General features: G+C 40.7%; 1 protein-coding gene across 5 annotated transcripts in view; it reads right to left on the bottom strand.

Annotated features, from left to right (window-relative positions):
- The window catches only part of msrb3 (methionine sulfoxide reductase B3), a 117777-nt gene that overhangs the window by 47468 nt on the left and 51222 nt on the right, over positions 1–19087 (bottom strand). For all 5 annotated transcript variants that reach the window (XM_078567957.1, XM_078567956.1, XM_078567958.1 and 2 more), the window contains one exon: positions 15056–15084. In XM_078567957.1, coding sequence (XP_078424083.1) covers positions 15056–15084 — 29 coding nt within the window. The remainder of the gene's footprint in view (positions 1–15055; positions 15085–19087) is intronic.

The following is a 19087-nucleotide window of genomic DNA, read 5'->3' as shown; positions in this document are numbered from 1 at the left end:
AAAATATTGCGATGGCGTCAGGATGCTCGCCCGACGTCGACACGCGTCATTTTACACGCGTGCATGCAGGGCCCACCCCCGCACACCAACAGGAAAATTCTGCCCTATTTGTTTGAAGCTGATACAACGCATCTCCAAGTCAGTGATCTCAAAACTTCCTGAGAATGGTCTGCCTCAATGGTCATATTAGAAAACAAAAGTAATCACTGCTGCACAGCTGAAAATATATAAACTTATTTTCGATCACGTTCCGTTATTTCCTTTAAATAATCAAAATGTCCTGGATTTTAAAGTGTTCTGAGCCTTAAAGTGCTGCAGTTTGAAATGCCACTTAAGATTGTTATTCTGGAACTTGTGTGTTTCAGGTAAACATTTTCTGCTTTGCATTGCCACAGAAGTGACAGTGTGATTTCAAAGTCAGGTCTCAACCTGAAGGCGGCCAACCATTTTAGGTTGACGATCCAGTGTTGTGTCGAGCCTAATTTTAAAAATGCAGGGAGAAATGGGAGGCCTGTTGTCCTCTTGGACATTTTAGAAGCTTAAATTAATTTTTCTTAAATGTTCTTGAATATGAACGTGCCTGCCTATTTTATTCACCCATGTTAAAACTTGTGGTCAGGTCTGGTGCCAAACCTGCTTTGAGACACATGTGGGTAAAGCTCCACTTGATCCAAGACTTGGATCCACGGTTGGGTTTATAAACAAAGTGCTGCTGGCTGCAAACAGATACCACAGTCAGTGGTCTGAGGTTATTAGCTACAATGTTTAAGAGAATTGTGTTTGTACTATTTTAGCGGTAGAATATAATAGCTAAATATAAGATTAAGTAGAAATATGTTTATTCACTCCCTTGAAGGCTTGGTGGGTCACAGCTTAGGCAGCAGTGTGGTACTGTAATTGGCCCCAGCTTTCCCGGGATAAGTAGGGGAAAAGATTTGGCTAGGGTTTCTGCTCTCAATTATGATTCAGTGAATATGATGGAAAGCACAAGTGTGCAGTTGTCAGGGAAGAAGCTCCTTCAGATGAGGAAGAAAGAAAAATTGGGGGGAAAAATGCCAATTTTTCTTCACTAATTAAATCTAACGATTCTTCTCCTCTCCATTCTGAAGTTGTTGACTACTTACACAGATGGTTCCACCAACATTGGTAAACCCAGACATGAGTGTTGACAGGCTAACTGATCACAGAGAAAATCATAACTGAGCCCAATCTGTCCACACTGGATGTCCTTAAAGAAAAACTTTCATAGTAATCGCTGTAACCAAGTGCAGAACTCTGGCTATTTCCCTCCTCCCCAATAATGGCAATGTCCCTACTTCCACCTTTCAATACAGCCTGGGATTGAATTTGGAATATTCCGATTATTAACTTGATGACAAATTTTGGGACAGCTCTTGGGCTTGATTTTTTTTCAACATAAGAAACATTAATGATTTCCTGCACGATTTGCAAAATTATTTCACGAAATAAATATGAGACGATGGCACACTCGGGTATTTAGCATCCTTTTTCCAGACTTCCACCTGGCAACTAGGCTTTAATGGAGGTGGAGATACTGTGTGGGTATGTACCCCTTATGTAACAATGCAATTTTATACTTTTTTCCCCCAACTACACCCTCATACACTCTTCACTAGAAATTTATTAGAATTTGCTTTATTCAATAGGAAAATGTGTTTCCTGTTGTATCTATTTGACTATAGTAGTCAGCAACTTTGAACTAATGGGCAGGATATTGAATTAACCGGGGGGGGGGGGGGGGCGCTCATCGACGTGTAAAATGATGCAGGATGATGATGGGCTGAACTCCTGACATCACCCCGCGTCATTTCAATTTTCAGGTCGGCGGAGGCGCAGCCGAATCAGCTGTGCGCCCGCCGACCTGTCAACAGCCTATTGAGGCCATTTAAAAAGTAATTGAAGTACTTAAAGGACCTGCCCATCCAACCTTAAGGTTGGTGGGCAGGCTGGGAGCCCTGGCGGGCTTCTGAAAAAGCACGAAACCTCATCCACGGGTGGGATAAGGTTTCATCTAGGTTTTTTAAAAGTTTAATTAAAAGTCATGGACATGTCCCAACAGTGTCACATGAGGGGACATGTCAGGGAAATTTTATTTTTCTATATTTCACCTTTTTGAATTTGGCGTCAATCTCCAAGGCAGCACTTAGCCTCAGGAAGATGAGTGAGCTCTTCTGCGTGCATGCGCGAAAGAGCGCACTCTTGGCTTAAGGAATCCCCACTCCGCCCGCACAGGGAGCGCATAGCGCTTCCTGGTGGATGTCACAATGGGCAGGCCTTAATTGGCCCGCCCACGTGAAATGGCGGCACGCCCCCGATTGGGGCCGCGCCCGCTCCTGAACATCCCCCCGCCCCTGACGGGGGGAAAATTCTTCCCAATAGCTCAAAACAAAAATGTATAAAGCTGTATTTCACAGATGGGACATTAGAGAACCAAACCATTGCAGTTTTAACTTGGAATATTTCTTTTAAGTTTGTACCCATTTCATAAAATTACTTTGATATGTCATAGCCACTAAACATAACCATCCACGGAAGCTCACTCACTTGATCTCAGTATCCTAATCAGATTAGAAGAACTGCTTTAAATAAATCAGCAATAAAATCAAGGACATATTTAAACAATTTTGACATGAAAAGACTCCATTTCTATTTTCAGGCTGCACTTCTTAAAAACCACATTATCTTCATCCATCAACTGTACGATTTTGCTGTCCCACTGACTTCGAAGAAAGCTACCCACAGAGGCAATCTCTATGGGGTGGATTTCCCCTTTCCCAAAGGTAGTTTGAACCTGGTGCGAAGTCAAGGGGATCGCCAAATGTTCGGCAACAGTGATGTCATTAAGCAGGGCAATAATCATACTAAAATATTCTCAGAGACAATCTCGCAGGCAAAGCAGAAAGTGAAATGCACTGATTACCTTCACTTTTTAATATCATTTACAGAAACAACTGATTAGGACATGCTCTCGGGATTAGGGTAACAGGTGAAATCGCAAACTTTTTTTTTTAAAAAAAGTGCGTGCTTATCATTATGGAGAAATTTTACATTCCACAAATGTAAAATTATATTGTCAGGGCCAGGGAGGCTTTTCAGCAGTAATTATGAACTCAGAACATCGTAAAAAAAACCCAGTTACACAACATTCAACAAGGTGCAACTCTTTCAAGGGTTTTATAGCAAGACTAATAGCATTCTTGTCAGTTCAGTGATTTCTAATTGAATGCCATCTGCAGGGCACCCTGTAGGAAAAGCACAGAATCACTGACAGCAACTTCTGAATTTTGACATTTCACTGCGCAATGTATGGACTCCAGAAATTACTGTCATTTTCAGAGGAGGAATTACAGCGAATGCTGACACTTTCACCATCATTAGTATTGTAAAATTTGAAACTTTTTTTTCACTTGTTCAGATACTAAACTAATTAATGAATCCATTAAACACCTGTCTGTTGCATTCCTGTACCTTCCATGAAACTCTAATCTCACCGAATATAACGTTAGTAAAGATGATTTTTCATTTAGTCTCATCTGAACAAGAAAAATATGTCACGATGGAAAATTTTGGCTATGCCGTGGCAATTTATTTTATAGTTTCATTTTTTTAATGATTAGGTTTTGTCAACTACACAATTTGTACACTATGAATGGCTTAGTATAAAACTGTTTACTTTCACTGGTGTGCAAAAATTAATAACCCCACTTGTATATCATGACTGCCTCAGGATTATAGCAAAAATTGTGATAAAAATGTAAATAGGAACATTGAAGAAATAGAAGCAATAATGAACTCATTTTTTTTGCAATGTGAAAATAACTCTCCTTTTCAGTTCTGAGTATCATGCCTTTTTTTAAGAACTGCATAGATTGCTCATTTTACAGCTATACATTAATACTGATAGAACATTATTTCTCCGATAAATCAGCCTGGATATCTGTGTCATTATGGGGCAAAATAAGAAAAGTGGATACAATATGATTAAAGATGACAAGCCTCTACTGTAAAACTTAATATTTTGACAAACTTATCAAAGGAATTTCAGATAATGTTCATTAAAACAAGTTTTTGAAAATAATTGACCTCTAGTGCCCATCAATTTATTCCTATCTGGCAGACTTCTGAAAGTTTAGTCAGGATGGTCAAAGGCTGTTAATCCTCTTTAATTTTTTTTTTAAAAAGTACCTCTCTTTCTCCTTTTTTTAAAAAGAAAATGAGAAAGCTAATTGTCAGGTCAAAGCACATTTTGCAGCAGAGCGCAGGCTACCACCAAGGTTGAAAAGAGTAGGAAATAAAACAAGTCAATTCTTATTTCCCATTAGCAATTGCTCTAGGTAAAAGTCATACTTGCACCTATCCACAAAAAGGGTTTTAGGGTCGCATTCCATTTTCTCACTTGCAAAACAGTGCTTTACAGTAAATTATAGCTGTGAGATAAAAGAAGATGTAGACAGTCTCATCTCCTGGCTATGTGGAATCATGACCTGAAAGACCATTGATCATGTTAATGAAAACAACCTGTTTAATGAAAGTTTACAACATTGCGTGGTTAGCCGCTCAACAAAGCAACAAAAAGCTTAGCTTAAGATAAAAAGTAGATATTGCAGAAGTAAACTAATGATAGATGGGCACTCTTTTATACAATGTTTATACTTTGCTAGGACAAGGACCTCAAGTAGACAACTATTGTTTGGACTGAAAAATATAAAGTTAACAGGATGTGTTTGTCACTGCAGTGAAAAATCATTTAAAGTGTTTGATTTTTTTATTGATTGTTGGCGAAACAAACTTGAGCAGTAAGAAACATTACTTTTAAATAAATGAAATGTTTTTGATTTCCTGGTGCTAGACAATTGATCAAGTAGAACTTTTCCCCTTTCAAACAACAGCAGAACTTCATTGCTTATTTCCTTTCCACTGCCAAAGACATCAAGTATCACAGGGATAATTTTCCATGGGTGCTCAGCCCTCCAGAACCCTGTCCAAATCGCTATTTGAGCGTGAACTCCACAGTAATTTAAACATGGGGATACCGGAAACACACTGGATCTTATCTCTACCTAACATGCGGTAGGTTATATTCAGGGGTAGGAAGGTAGGGTTAATATTCCCCTCCTTCAGTGGGAGGCATGGAAGCCTGTTGTTGTGCATGTACCATCACCCTAACTTAAACCAGCTACTCAGCACAGACTGGGAGCTAAACTTAGGATCTTATCAGTTAGTATGACTCCGTACCTTAAGAGCACTGCAATTAAATACTGAGCAATTGGGGCAGTTCTATACATGGGCCCGAATCTTCTCTTCGGCGAGTGGGGGTAAGCACTGAAGTCAGCTGCGCACCTGCCAAACTGTCAAAGGCCTATTAAGGCCATTTAAAAACTAATTCAGATAATTAACAGAGCTGCCCGTCCAACGTTAAGGTGGGAAGGCAAAGAGCCCAGGCGGCCTTCGTATTTATCATGAAACCTCATCCACGGGCGGGATGAGGTTTCATGAAGGATTTATAAATCAAATAAACTTTTTCATTGACATGTCCTAGCTCATGTGACACTGTCACATGAGGGAACATGTCTGAAAATTTTTTTTTCTCTTTATTTTAATTTTTCAAAATGAAATTAAACTCCCTGAGGCAGCTCTGTGTCTCAGGGAGATTTCTGCGCTCTTTCGCGTGCATGCGTGAAAGAGGGCAGGCCCCGACTCAGCCTCCTCCCCCCACCCGCACAGGGAGAAAATTCTCCCCACATTACTGTTTGAGGTTCAGATGAGCTGTAAGTAGATCCTGAAGTAATTTTTTAGAAAATTCTCATATTTAAATATGTATTTTTATCCATTCCATTTAGGTCTTCTGGCAACACGTAATATTTCTCTAGTTGAGAAGCTAGGCAGCCAATTGTTCTCTGCATCTTCAGTCAATAAATATGTTTATTGATTGAGCTGTGGCTTAGCTGGCAGGACTCTTGTCTCTGAGTCACAAGGTTCTGGGTTCAAGTCCCGCTCCAAAGGCCGAAGGGCTCCGAAAATGGGACTACTGTAGTTCCAGGGAAGTGTAATACCTGGCATGACGACGTCAAATCGCATTCCTGATGTCAGCACATCAGTCGGCAATAATATGGTGGGTGGGCAGGCTGCGAAATTGGCAGCATGACCGCCATTATGACTTTTCTAATTAATGCCTATTAAAGCTCGTTAGCAATCCAATCTATTGCAATGATACAACCCTGTGAAGCCACCATACATTGCCTGCACGTGAAACATGCCAGGTGGGAACCTCGAGTTTTTTCACCAAAACGGGAAAGGACGGGTATAAAGCTTCAGGTGGATCTAAGCCTGACTTCTGCAGGAGAGTCTGCTGACAGGCTTTTCATTGGCAGACCTTTGATGTGCATGAATCTTTGACAGTTATCGGGGTGTTACTCAGTACAGTGTCTGCAAAACTGCTGACACTGTAAGCTAATATCACTGCAGCATTGATGCCGAGTCCAATATTGGCATAGTGTATTGTCTTGGAGAAACCTCCTCCAGCGAGGAGGAGAGGGAGGAAACCAGTTGAACAAGAGCAGGAGCCACATGAAACGGAGCATGGAGAAAAGCCTGCTGAAGAGTGAGGGGCGGCTGACGGCAGGGTGCAGCAGGCACAGATGTGAGTGAAGGCCAGATCCTGCCAATCATGAGTATTGGGTCCATATAATATGCCTACAAATGATGGAGAGGCAGTGCCGACAGAAATTTCATCATTTGCAAGCCACTGTGACACCTCTGTGTGAAGTGCTAGACCCAAAGATTGCATCCAATTGTGTGGGTGGCCATTGAAAGTTACAGTGGCGCTAAACTTCTTCACATATCAGGGTTATTTCAGACTGCCTGCGGGGATATGAGCGGCATAACAGAGCCTGAGGCACACCACTTTATTAACATTTTTACAGGTGCTGAGCTAAGCAATTCATTTCTTTCACTGCTGACAACATTAATCAAATGGAAAAAGCCAGAGGTTTTGCAGCCAATGCATGCTTTTTCCAAGGGAGAAAGGTGTCAAGGTAGATTACAAAAGTAGGGAGGTCATGTTGGAGTTGTATAGAACCTTGGTGAGGCCACAGCTGGAGTACTGTCTGCAGTTCTGGTCGCCACATTATAGGAAGGATGTGATTGCACTGGAGTGGGTGCAGAGGAGATTCATCAGGATGTTGCCTGGGATGAAACATTTAAGTTACGAAGAGAGGTTGGATAGACTTGGGTTGTTTTCGTTGGAGCAGAGAAGACTGAGGGGCGAACTGATCGAGATGTACAAGATTATGAGGGGCATGGACAGGGTGGATAGGGAACAGCTGTTCCCCTTGGTTGAAGGGTCAGTCACAAGGGGGCATAAGTTCAAGGTGAGGGGCAGGAGGTTTAGGGGGGATGTGAGGAAAAACTTTTTACCCAGAGGGTGGTGACGATCTGGAATGCGCTGCCTGGGAGGGTGGTGGAGGCGGGTTGCCTTACATCCTTTAAAAAGTACCTGGATGAGCACTTGGCACGTCATAACATTCAAGGCTATGGGCCAAGTGCTGGTAAATGGGATTAGGTAGGTAGGTCAGGTGTTTCTCACGTGTCGGTGCAGACTCGATGGGCCGAAGGGTTTCTTCTGCACTGTGATTCTGTGAAGGTGTCATTGACTGCACCTGTGTCACCACCAAAGCACCAGCAGGGCAGCCAGAGGCCTTTATTAACAAAAAGGGGTACCACTCAATCAACGTGCAGATAGTTTGCGACCACCAGCAACACATCACGTAGAAGTGCGCACTATACCCGGGGAGCAGCAGGAAGGTTGTAAATGTAACTACTGGATGTGCTGATCTCAGTAACGGTGGCAGTAAGGTCATGGCTAATTGGTATAGATGCCAGGGGTATACAATTGGATGAATAGTCTGTCAACACATTCACAATGCACATGTGCACTCACAAATGCACAATGGGCAAGGTATTGGAGGGTGCCACCATCTATGGAATTGTACCCACCAAATTAATACCTGCAAAAGAGGGCAGGCATGTAAAGAAGATAAAATGGGAAAACCTGGCGCAAAAGTAATTAATATTAATAAACTAAAGGAAAACCACTTATTGTCAACACCAAGTGGGTTAGTACCTTTGGATCAGAAGAAAACTTAGTTCCTTCTACATGCATTAGAAAAGCATTCAATATTTAAAAAGTCAGTAACAATTAGATGCTATTGTGCAGCTCACCAATAAATAAAAAATAACCGTAATTTAAGACAAAACACCAGTCTTCATCTTTTATCTGTCTTCCCACAACAGCCGAAAACCCCAAAAAGGCAGGGTTTTTTTTTCCGAATTCCATGGCCTGCAAGGTGGCATAACCCAGGCAGCAGATTTCATTTTGACTAATAAAATCCCATTCAGTTATTGGCCAACAGCAGCAGGCAGGCACAAGTGCTCCCGATCTCCTCACTAAGGATGTGGTTTTACTACCGATAGAGGCCTTAGTCAGATATCTTGAGAGTATAAAGCACCTGGTGGAAATGACATTATTTGGCATTGTGCTGTCTGTGGGGAAACATGGGCTTCCCGTTTGCAATAAAAACATTGAAAAAGTGACAACTGACAGTCTGAGTACTCCTTTAATGTGGCTTCACATCAGGTAGTGTCATGTGACACTACACTCTGAGATAGTCCAAAAGGTTTGAGACTACCTACAAGAGACTATCTCATACCTCTTCATGTCAGAGAGCTTCATTCAGATACTTGCAAACTGTTTGGGTTTTTCTTTGAAACATGGTAGTTCAATGGTTCTGTATATTGAAACTCTTATTACAATACTACATTTTATCTACAAGACAGAGCTAATAATTTCATTCAACTGGGAATGACAGGGATCCAGAAAAACTCCAACATGTGACAGTCCAACTAACCTATACTATGAAAATATCTGATGTACATTTTCAAAATCTAAAAGAGGTTTCTCAGTATCAAAAGCTTCCCTACAGTGCAGTGAAAATGTCAGCGAAAACAATGTCAAAAGGTTTCCTGTAACCTATTATCACTTTTTAAACATACATTGACTCATTCTGTGCTATAACTACTGTACTAATGTAAAACTAATGTAAATGGATCTTGTACATTGAACGTTTATGTGAGGATAATGATGCATGATTAGTTCCTACTATGGACAAAAAAAAACTTAAAAATTATCCACCAGATAACTATTTTCTGCCAAGGCAGTAAAATACGAATCAAAAGGAACTGGAGGAGCTGAAGCCCTGACCATGAAATTCACTTACCGAGGACCACCTGCTACAGGATACATAACTAGAAATACTTCAGGCTTAAAACGATTAGAAACAATGCTTTCTTTCAAATTTCTGTTGCTCGAGTAGAAAATTCGCTTGGCAGCTATAATGTGGAGTCTTTTTTTAAAAAGATCTTCTAAAGGAGCTCCCCCAGTGACCTAATACCAAAGGCACTGTCTGGTGGGGTACCAGGCCACACAGGCCAGAAGGCTAAAGGATTGCTTCATAGTCTGTGTTACAATTATAAGATTGTTACGTTTTGGAACTGTGTCTTTAATTTAAGGTAAAACGGAGAGGGGGTCATGTGATCTGTTCTGAAGTCTGCTTGGCAACAGGCCTGGGTGTTTAAAGATCAAAGGGAGGCCCAGATGGTGTTACTGGGGCAATAGTGTAAAGTGTTTATGTCTGGAGACAATGTCATCTGTCTCCAAGTTCACAATGGATAGGCCTGTGCCTTCCAAATTTCCAGAAAGGTATTGAAAGTATCAGGTGGTAAACAGTTGTGCTGTAAACTGTCCAATTACCTCTAAGATAAAAGAGAGTTGAGATGAAGAATAATTAATCAGCATCTCTACCCCTGGAGTCAAGGTTAATATGTTTCACGGTGCCATGGGGAAGAGCGCAGAAAAGCCATTTTTGATATCAGGTTACAGGCTTCCATACAAATCAATAAATACCACAGACAGCAGTTTTTGTATGGTTTTCAGAGAAAGGAGGCTGCTTGGTTTGCAAACTACTACAGCCGGATGCAGAGGGAGTCAGTCTGTAGTTGAAGAGATGCATCCCGCAGCCATTTACAGATTCTGGGAGGTTTGACCTGGCATGGCCAGGCGGCAAAAATCATTGGTCAGGCCTTACTGTTGGTAATGGATTTAGGAACTTTCCAAAAATAAAAGAAAGTGCCTGGAGGCGGTCACTCAAGTTATTACTTGGTAACATGGGGAATTGTGAATCCATTGAAAGCTGGAAGCAACAATGGGCTGTTTGGTATAAGGACTGTAATTTTGTGAAAAGTGCAATGTTAGATAAGTATAAAATAGAAACGCACTTTTCTGTGGTTTAAAGTACATGCTGTCTATAAAATTAGTGTTTGTTTAATAGTTGTTTTAGTCATTTGCTACAGTAACAGTTTTAAAATGTGTAATCTTGATGTGTCATTCTTTCTGGTATGAACTAGAAGTTTGAATTTCTTTTTAAATGTTATCAGTCTCTATCGGGATTGCAACACTGTGCTCAATTAGCTGATATCAGCAGTGTTAAGAGGGGCTCCTTGATTGGCCTCAATGTCACTGGGCTAGAGGGTTGAAAAAGATCAGCTATGCTCCCCATATCTAATCATTATTCAGTGAGTCAGAAATTACACTTGCGGACATCTGATAAAGACAAAATTGGAATTAATTGTGATTCCCTCCATGGGTGTATAACCCATTCACACTCATTGTCTAGACTCACACATGAAGAATGGTTACTTCTTTGAAACACTGGAGGGTTAACTGGCTGATTTATTAATAACGGGAACATAGTTTACACACAAACTATTCAAACTGGAAATAAATTTTAAATTAAGCCAGGTCCTCCAGTTGGCAACTAGACTGTTTATTCTCTTGTTAAATGGGTATTCCAAAAATGTATACCCATTGAAGCAGTGGCATCTGTAGAGCTGTAAAGGAATACTCATGAAATTGTGCATTTCTAAAGTTAGGTTCACTTAACCGATCAATTGTCAAACATCCAGGTCAGAAAATGGGAAAGATACACAAGTAATAAAATCTACTGTTACTTCCAGTTAAAAAAAACTTGAAAAATGGACATAAATATGTGCTGTCAAGCCTAATCTTTTTTTAAGCAGGCCATGAAATCATTAATAGGATAGTCTGAATGCTATCTTTTAACTGATTACAAGTAAGCATCTTTGGTTGCTTTAATTTTATTTGATATTCAATTTATATAAAACATTGCTTCAACATCTTATCATTAAAGGAACCCCTGGCAGGCAACCTCTGTTATTGGTGCATCATTTTTTCATGCTTGGGATATGGGTGTCATTGGCAATGCTGAGATTTAATGCTCATCTCTAACTGTGCTTGAGAAAGTAGTGAAGGTGCTCCCACAATGCTAAGGTAGGGACTTTGAGATGACGGTGGTCACACAAGCCTATTGCCCTTGCCCTTCATGGAGGTGCAAGTCATAGGTTTTGAAGGTGCTGCAGGGGAAGCCTCGAGTTTTTGCAGTGCTTCCTGTAGATGGTAAAACAGTTAGCATAGCACAACCAACAGTGAAGATGGGGGTTCAAGGTCCATACACAAGGTCACTCAGAACATGGACTACAGCAGGTAAAATGATGAGGATGAGGTTATTTCCTCTGCTTGGTCAGTGGTCATGCTAACAGTCGACTTTTAGTGATGGGTTAACCTCAGTGTTTCCTCCAAGTACTGATTTGGCAGTCAAGAGCAGTAGGTAGCGATTAGCAGGACCTAACGCTACCCCATGCTGACTTGAAGCCACGAGGCAACTTGGATTCTGGAGTCAATGCCGAGGACTTTCAGTGCCACTCCCACCTGACCGTATACTAATGTATTCCCACCTCTGATGAAGCTTTTCTGCTGGGACATGACATAGCTGGGGATGGAAGAGTGGGAGACATTGACTATGACTAAGTGAATATGACTGTCAGTACCAGGTGTTAGTGAGAAGAACTTTGCAGGGTCAACTGCACTGAATGTTGTAAGCTGACAATCATTTGTCGTTTCAACAATTCAACAGCTTTGTGGTCACTTTTACTTTAAGCAGCTTTTTATTTAGAACTGAATTAAAATTCTCAAACTGCCATGGTAATATTTGAACTCACATTCTTTGGATTACTAGTGCAGTAACATGCACTTACTAGCATTGGTTGCGGTTGTGAAACAGTTTTACACCTGTTGAGTTGCATATTTTACTATAAAATCTTCAAAAACAAATTTTTACATTGAGGACTGCTGATTTCAATTTTCTAAAAATATATATATACACACACACACACACACACATTGTTAATTAAACTCATTTGAAGTTAACTTGATTTTTAAACTTTTTTTAAAAACAAAACCAAAGGTTAAATGTAGAACAAATCAGTTCTCAAATGTGCATTAGGTCCATATACTCCAGGAATACAGCTATCCTATGTCTAACATTTTGATTGCACTTGCTAAACAAAGGGGTTGGTATTCCACAATATTCCCTTATAGGAAACATAGGTATGTATTTAAACCAGAACTTAAACAAGAGTGTTCATTTTCACTGCACTTCCTAACCCACAACTTCAAAGGAAGCATTGTAAAATTGTCCAGCGTCCTGTTCAGCATGATTGCTGACTTTTTGAGCCTACAGAACCTGGACAAAAAAATGGAAACTCCAACATTTTATATTTAAAACATTAATGCAGTTAATTTATTTTGCGCACTGCATATGTAGAGCTGAAGAGGCTGTACTCAATTGAATGGTCCACAATTTTCTATAGTTGATTTGAAACTTGACCTGGAGAGTTGGGTAATATTTTCCGTGTTGTCATCAATCATGATTTTGTTAATGATTTGTTGATTTTTGACATTTTTTAAATAAAAGGAGCACACAATTCACAAGGATAAAAGGCAGGAAGTTATTTTTCATCTCTCCTATTCAAGAATGCATGCCAGTACATAAATGGTCTGCCCCTCACCCAATGATGCAAAGTCAACTCATTTAAATATTTTGCTGATACTCCAAGTGAATAGCTCATGATGTTCAAGGATTATTGGGGTTGGAGGACTGAACTTCACACACTAGCAATCATTTAATACATTGCCGTTCAATCATTGTAATTCAATGGTTTTGATAACGGGCTGAATTTTCACCTCAGGAGCGGGAAACAAGAGCTGGGACTGTTTTTGGCTCTGAATCTGCACGGGGAAACAGTTAAGGGTGGATCCTCGAAGCTGAAGGGCAAGAGACCATCCAGCTTCAGAGAAGCGTCCGGCTGCAAAGTATAAGCTAAGTAACTGGAAGGTGCCCTCTCAGCCATTCTGTATACACTGATTAAAAAATACAAAAAGCAACCAGGTCGGCTCCTCTACAGGCTGGCCTTTGACTGCAGCCCCACTAAGGCAAGCAGGCAGGGATGTAGGCCTACCTGGAGCAATGGCACCCCAGACTGCTGCTGGGTGCCTGCCTCCAAGCAGTTGATCTTCCCCAGCAGGGAAACCGGAGTCTGACTGGAAAATCCCCATCAGCCTCCCAAGCTTACATTTAACTATGAACCTAATTTTCTGCCCTTCCTGGACCCCCAAACCCATGCGTTCAGATGGCCGACACTGCGTTGGAACATTGACAAGGCCCAAAAGTTCAACCCAATACGTTTTACACCAGGGGTTCTTCACCGCTTTGCTTCTGAGGTTCCCTCTAGTGTGACAAAATTCCACAAAGCCCCATAACACAATTTTTTTTCTGTATAAAAATGAGTTATGCAATTCGACATATATAACTTATTATTTTTGTTTTATTTAATGCAAAACTTGTTGCTGGTACTCAATTGAGGCTTAGGTGAGGGGCATGGAGTAAGGGATGGTGGTAATGAATTGCAACTGCAAGCCTTCTTGCTCCTGCCTAAACAGCAAAGTGGGATGAGGCCCTTAAGTGGGTATTAATTGGGGATTTAATTGGGGCAGAGGTGGGAAGGTGGCAGTTCCCAACCCAACAACCTCCCACCTGATTAAATTGCACCCCCCCCCCCCACTCCCCCTTCACCTCCAAACATGCCTTGGGGGAGGGCATTAAATTCCACCCCCTTGCCCCAAACCACCCCAGCCCGGTGTCAGTTTTCTATGGCATTATTTCACTGCAATCGGTCAATATGGAAATGAAACAGGTACATAAATTACTACAGATGCAATATTTGGTGTTCATTTCTGCATATTTACCAGTCTGGAGGAGGAGTGTTTTGCTCACTGGTGACCTGAAGCAAGCCTTGTGTCAACAGCTTTGCTTCTCTAATTTGCCAACTTTATACTTGATATATTTTGCAGTTATGTGTACTGAATGCTCATGGACAACAATTTTTTTAAAACTTCACTTTATTCAAATAATTCAATGTAAATAGTTCCGGAAGAAGTGGAGTTGAAATCCACTTATACCTGGTGATGATGTTACACTTGATAAAAGAACCAAATAGAATCCTTCTTCCCCATTATTTCCTGAAGATGTGTATCCCTTGCTAGAATATGGTTTTATAGATGTCAGTCACCCTCTGAAACTTTGCTGCTCAAATTCCCCAAATTGGTGCAGCTGTACCGCTTCTAGCAGCAGAGCTAGACCCCAGGAAATTTGGGCTCCACAACAGCCGTTTTGACTCGCTTTAAAATAGATAAATTTAGATATAGTAACCATTCCAGCTGAGGCAGACTTGGGGCTTGACTCCTCACCCTGACCCCGAGAGTAGAAGGCACTGGCAAACCACCACTGACAAAAACTGGCAAGAAAACAGCTCAGGATGAAGCATGAGCAGACATTGAGCCAGGGACCTGCCTTCAGGCACACACTAATTCACATGACACTGTACAACAGAAGTTGTGCTCTCACTGAACATATGTCCCAGTTCCATACAAGTGGAAAATCCATGCTTTGAAGTTTAGCCAGAAACATTTTCATAATACTTTTGTTTTAAACTCTGAAAATGCATTTAACTTGGGCACAATAAAATTGACAATGACTTACTTCACTTCAAAAATTGTACATACCTGATTTAGAGTCAAACTTGGTTGCTGACCTATAAAATGAAAGATTATTTTATTTACATAATGTTTTTGCACATTTTCAGAATGTATAAAATGTAGTTGCACAAGTTCTATAAACAAAAGGAAATACATTTTCACTTTTATATTAACACTTAATCATTTTGGATCAAGCCCTTGCTTCTGGTAGCTTGCCTCCTGGAATATAGGGTGGGTGCAGCTTTCTTGCTATGATACAACACATTCCAAGAACTCTGTAGACAATTCGCTTAGAACCTCAGTTAAAGAATGCTTCTCTTTGCTTTTCTTTTTGTGTAAATTTCTCCTCCCTTTACTAACTCATGCAAGGGTACAGCTCTACAGCGTAAGTAGCCTTCAGTCCCTTATCCTAAGTGGTTTGGATAGTGAATACTGGCAGAGAGTATGGAGGGCATCATCATCTTACCTCCTATCCTCATTCAATGGCAACAGGCATACACTTTTTAACAGGATTCAATAGATAACAATTAGGAGTGGAAATGCTGAGCTTTCCTTTTATCAGCAGGGTGTCAGTGTCCAATAGAGAAGGTACAGAGGAGATTTACAAGGAAGTTATCAGCAGTGAAGAATTTTAGTTATGAGAAAAGACTGGACAGGCTGGGGTTGTTCTCTTTGGAACAGAGAAGGCTGAGGGGAAATTTAATTGAAGTGTATAAAATTATGAGGCACCTAGGGAGAATAGATAGAAAGGCCCTATTTCCTTTAGCAGAGGGGTCAATAACCAGGGGGCATAAATGTTGGGTAATTGGTAGAAGGATAAGAGGGGAGTAGAGGGGCAAAAACTTGTCACCTGGAGAAAATGGGGGTCTGGAGCTCACTGCCTGTAAGTTTGGTAGAGACAGAAACCTTCATCCATTTAAAACATACTTTGGATGTGCACTTGAGGTGCCATAACCTACAGAGTTACGGACTAAGAGCTGAAAGTTGGGATTAGGCTAGAATACTCTTTTCGACCAGCATAGACACAACAGACCTATTGGCTGCCTCTTTTACTATAATTTTTTCTATGTTTCTAAATATGGTGCATCTACTCCCATCCCAGCTCAGGTCAGCGAATTCAAATGGGAAATTTTCTGTGATTTTCTTGCCGTTATAATCTGGTACTACAGACACCAAGCGGTGCCCTTAGCAGTTATACCATAAATGGTAGGTTAATGTTAAAAGTATGAGAAGATTTGCAAAGGTTTCCATGCCATGATGGCATGCTGGACCACTGATTATTTATTTTCCACATCTTTTAACTGAAGTCTCATGTGAGTTGAAAACACTATCCTCAGCTAGGACCTTTAGCCTATCAACAAACTGGATAACTGAGCTGCACAAGCCAACATTACAAGTTTAAGTTTGAGTTTAGCTGATCTCATTCACAGCAGTAGTTAGGAGAAACTACAGTTTTCTATGCTGCCTCAGAGTGGGGAAAGAAAGATAAGCCAGGATTCTCATTCTTGGTTAATTTCCAATGAACCCCCACTGAAAAGCTACTTGTGTGGATGTTGGATGAGGATTATGAGTGGACTCAATTGCGATGCCATGGACAGTCAAATAGCTTACTGTCTGTATTCACACAAGAAGAGTGTCTTTTGAACAAGAGAGCATAGAGCATCTTAAGCCCACAGAACTATATCCCAGCAACAGTCAACACATTAACAGCTACAGGAGAAAGGGGGAAGAAGGAATTGACACGAAAGAAAGACATTTAAGAGAAAGATAAGCTTTGATGAAGTGAATATTCTACATTACCACCCTGGATTACTCTCAAAATCTTGGTCAAAAGTTTAAAAGTGTGACTGGCTGGTTACAAAATAAAACAATTCAAGAATGTTCAATGCAAGTATTTACCTTATATTGTTAATATTGTTTAAACTTTGGAGACAGTTAGCCTTTAACTTCACTTATTTAGTGCATAATTGTTTTACATTTGTTGTCCGTTACTCCTAGCGATCTAATCATTTTAATCCATGTTTGTTGTTGTTTTGATGCATTAGTGAATTGCAAGTTAAATTATATTACAAGCTTGACCACTCTGAAAACTTGCTAATTAGCTAAGTATGTAAGAATTTTCTGAATCTTTAAACTTAGTAGCTCAAGGCCAGATGTAATTCTTTCTCACTATTTGTTGCATAGCTATCTGACTAGGCAATTTATACATTTTAAAAGGCAAAAATTCTGTCCTTGTGGGAACATCATGTTTCAGATATAAGTTAATACTAGCTGAAAATTCAGGAGCCTTTGAAGCTCTCCATTCAGCTGTGGGAAAACTGCTGTTGGGTAATTACACTCAAGATGCTGCTGATGTGCTGTCAAGCAGAATTAACCTTCAGACTAGGCCTATCCGTGCAAGCTGTTACAAGACAGCATTGTCTATATGAGACTCTCGAACCAATTAGTGAGCATGCTCTGGTCAGATTTATATCACACATTAACGCTCAGTTGTATATCTGTCCACAGCTGCCACAGCAAGATACAAGGGTAGCTCAGCAGGAGCCCAGTTAGAGGATGTTACATGCATAAAGACCTTTCAATAAAATGTATTAAACTACCTGAGAATGAGGCATTAACCTTTTTCCCCCACAGCAACAGTGAGAGCTGGAGTGCACTTAAAGGTTATAATAGTATTTCAAGTAAATATTGAGCTATAACTAAGTTTTTCTTCAATGGAGCAAAAAGAATAACAGGATTAATTTCCAAAAGTCTGACTTTACCACAATTTTATTGCATCTCCACTTACGATGCAATAAAGTTGCCTGTTTCCTCAAGTGCTGTATTCTTAAGGGACTTGGAACAAATGCTTCATAGTCAAGGGGCGCAACAAACCACACAACTGCTTAACTAAGCTCAATCAAGTCATTCTGGTAAAGTATATTGTCAAGTTAGAAGCCAATACCAAGAAAATGCTGAAGTGAAGCCAAATTCTCAGACAAGAACTCAAATGTAGCATGCATGTTTTGAATCTGATTTATTTTTAATTTGCTAAATCATGAATCAGAACCAGAGATGTAAACAATATATGTGCTACATGGGAAGTGGGAGGGTTTTGGAATGCCTTCAGAATTTCAGTTCCTTAATGTTGAGGTATAACTATATTTCATAAAAAACATGGATCCCCCTCCTTTCACCCCAATGTACAAGAGTTATGTACTTCCCAGTCTCCTAAATTTCTTTCCTAAACCTTTGTACTTTTCCACCTCCCTCAACTCCTTTTAAGGCTCTTAAAATCCACCCCTTTGATCAAGCTCTTAATCAACCATCCTAATATCTTCTCCTTCAGCGTGGTATCTGCTTCCTCTCCCTTTCACACCTCTGAAATGCACTGGGATGTTTTCCATGTAGCACTATGTTAAAAGTTATGTGTTATAATATATATCTAGTTGGTGCTGCAAAATCTCCCTTAAAATGAACATATGGACCTTACTGCACCCCTCCCTAGTGCAATCCTACAGGCCCTAAAAGGACCTCCCACCATCTTATAGCTAACCGTGTGTTTCATTCGATGTAAGGGATGTATTAATGGAGTAATTTACAGAACCTCCTGAAAACTCCACCAAAGCTGAGTGGGTATGTAGGGGGAAGGGGCAAATAACTCTCAGAAATTGGAGTGCATTTTTAATGTCGTAGAAACACTGCACATGAAGGTTACACCCAAAATCCTTGCACCCCACCGTCCACGAACACTTGATGCATCTACTTTCCACAGCCACCAGGATATAATCCCCTTACTGCTAATATAATTCCTCTCATGCTTCTTTTTCACAAAATGCTACAGTGGACGGAATCTTGTAGAATTGATGGGAGTCTCAGTTGCTGCCTGAAGAGCTTGCAAGACCCTCACATCACCTCTTTTCGGGAAGGCTTTCTGCATCTTGTGCAACTCAGGCACCTAATGGGCCAATGGCCGATCTTTCCCCCAGGGTCAAGCACCCTAGCGGCAGAAGTCCTACCTACCAAGAGCTCCAGGCAGCTCTTCTGTATTCAGCAGTACCACAGGGAGGCGGTGGCTGC

This window comes from Cetorhinus maximus, chromosome 22, assembly GCF_964194155.1.
Source record: "Cetorhinus maximus chromosome 22, sCetMax3.hap1.1, whole genome shotgun sequence".
Taxonomy (NCBI): domain Eukaryota; kingdom Metazoa; phylum Chordata; class Chondrichthyes; order Lamniformes; family Cetorhinidae; genus Cetorhinus; species Cetorhinus maximus.
Note: the sequence above shows the minus strand (reverse complement) of the source record. Positions and strands in the feature narration are given on the sequence as shown.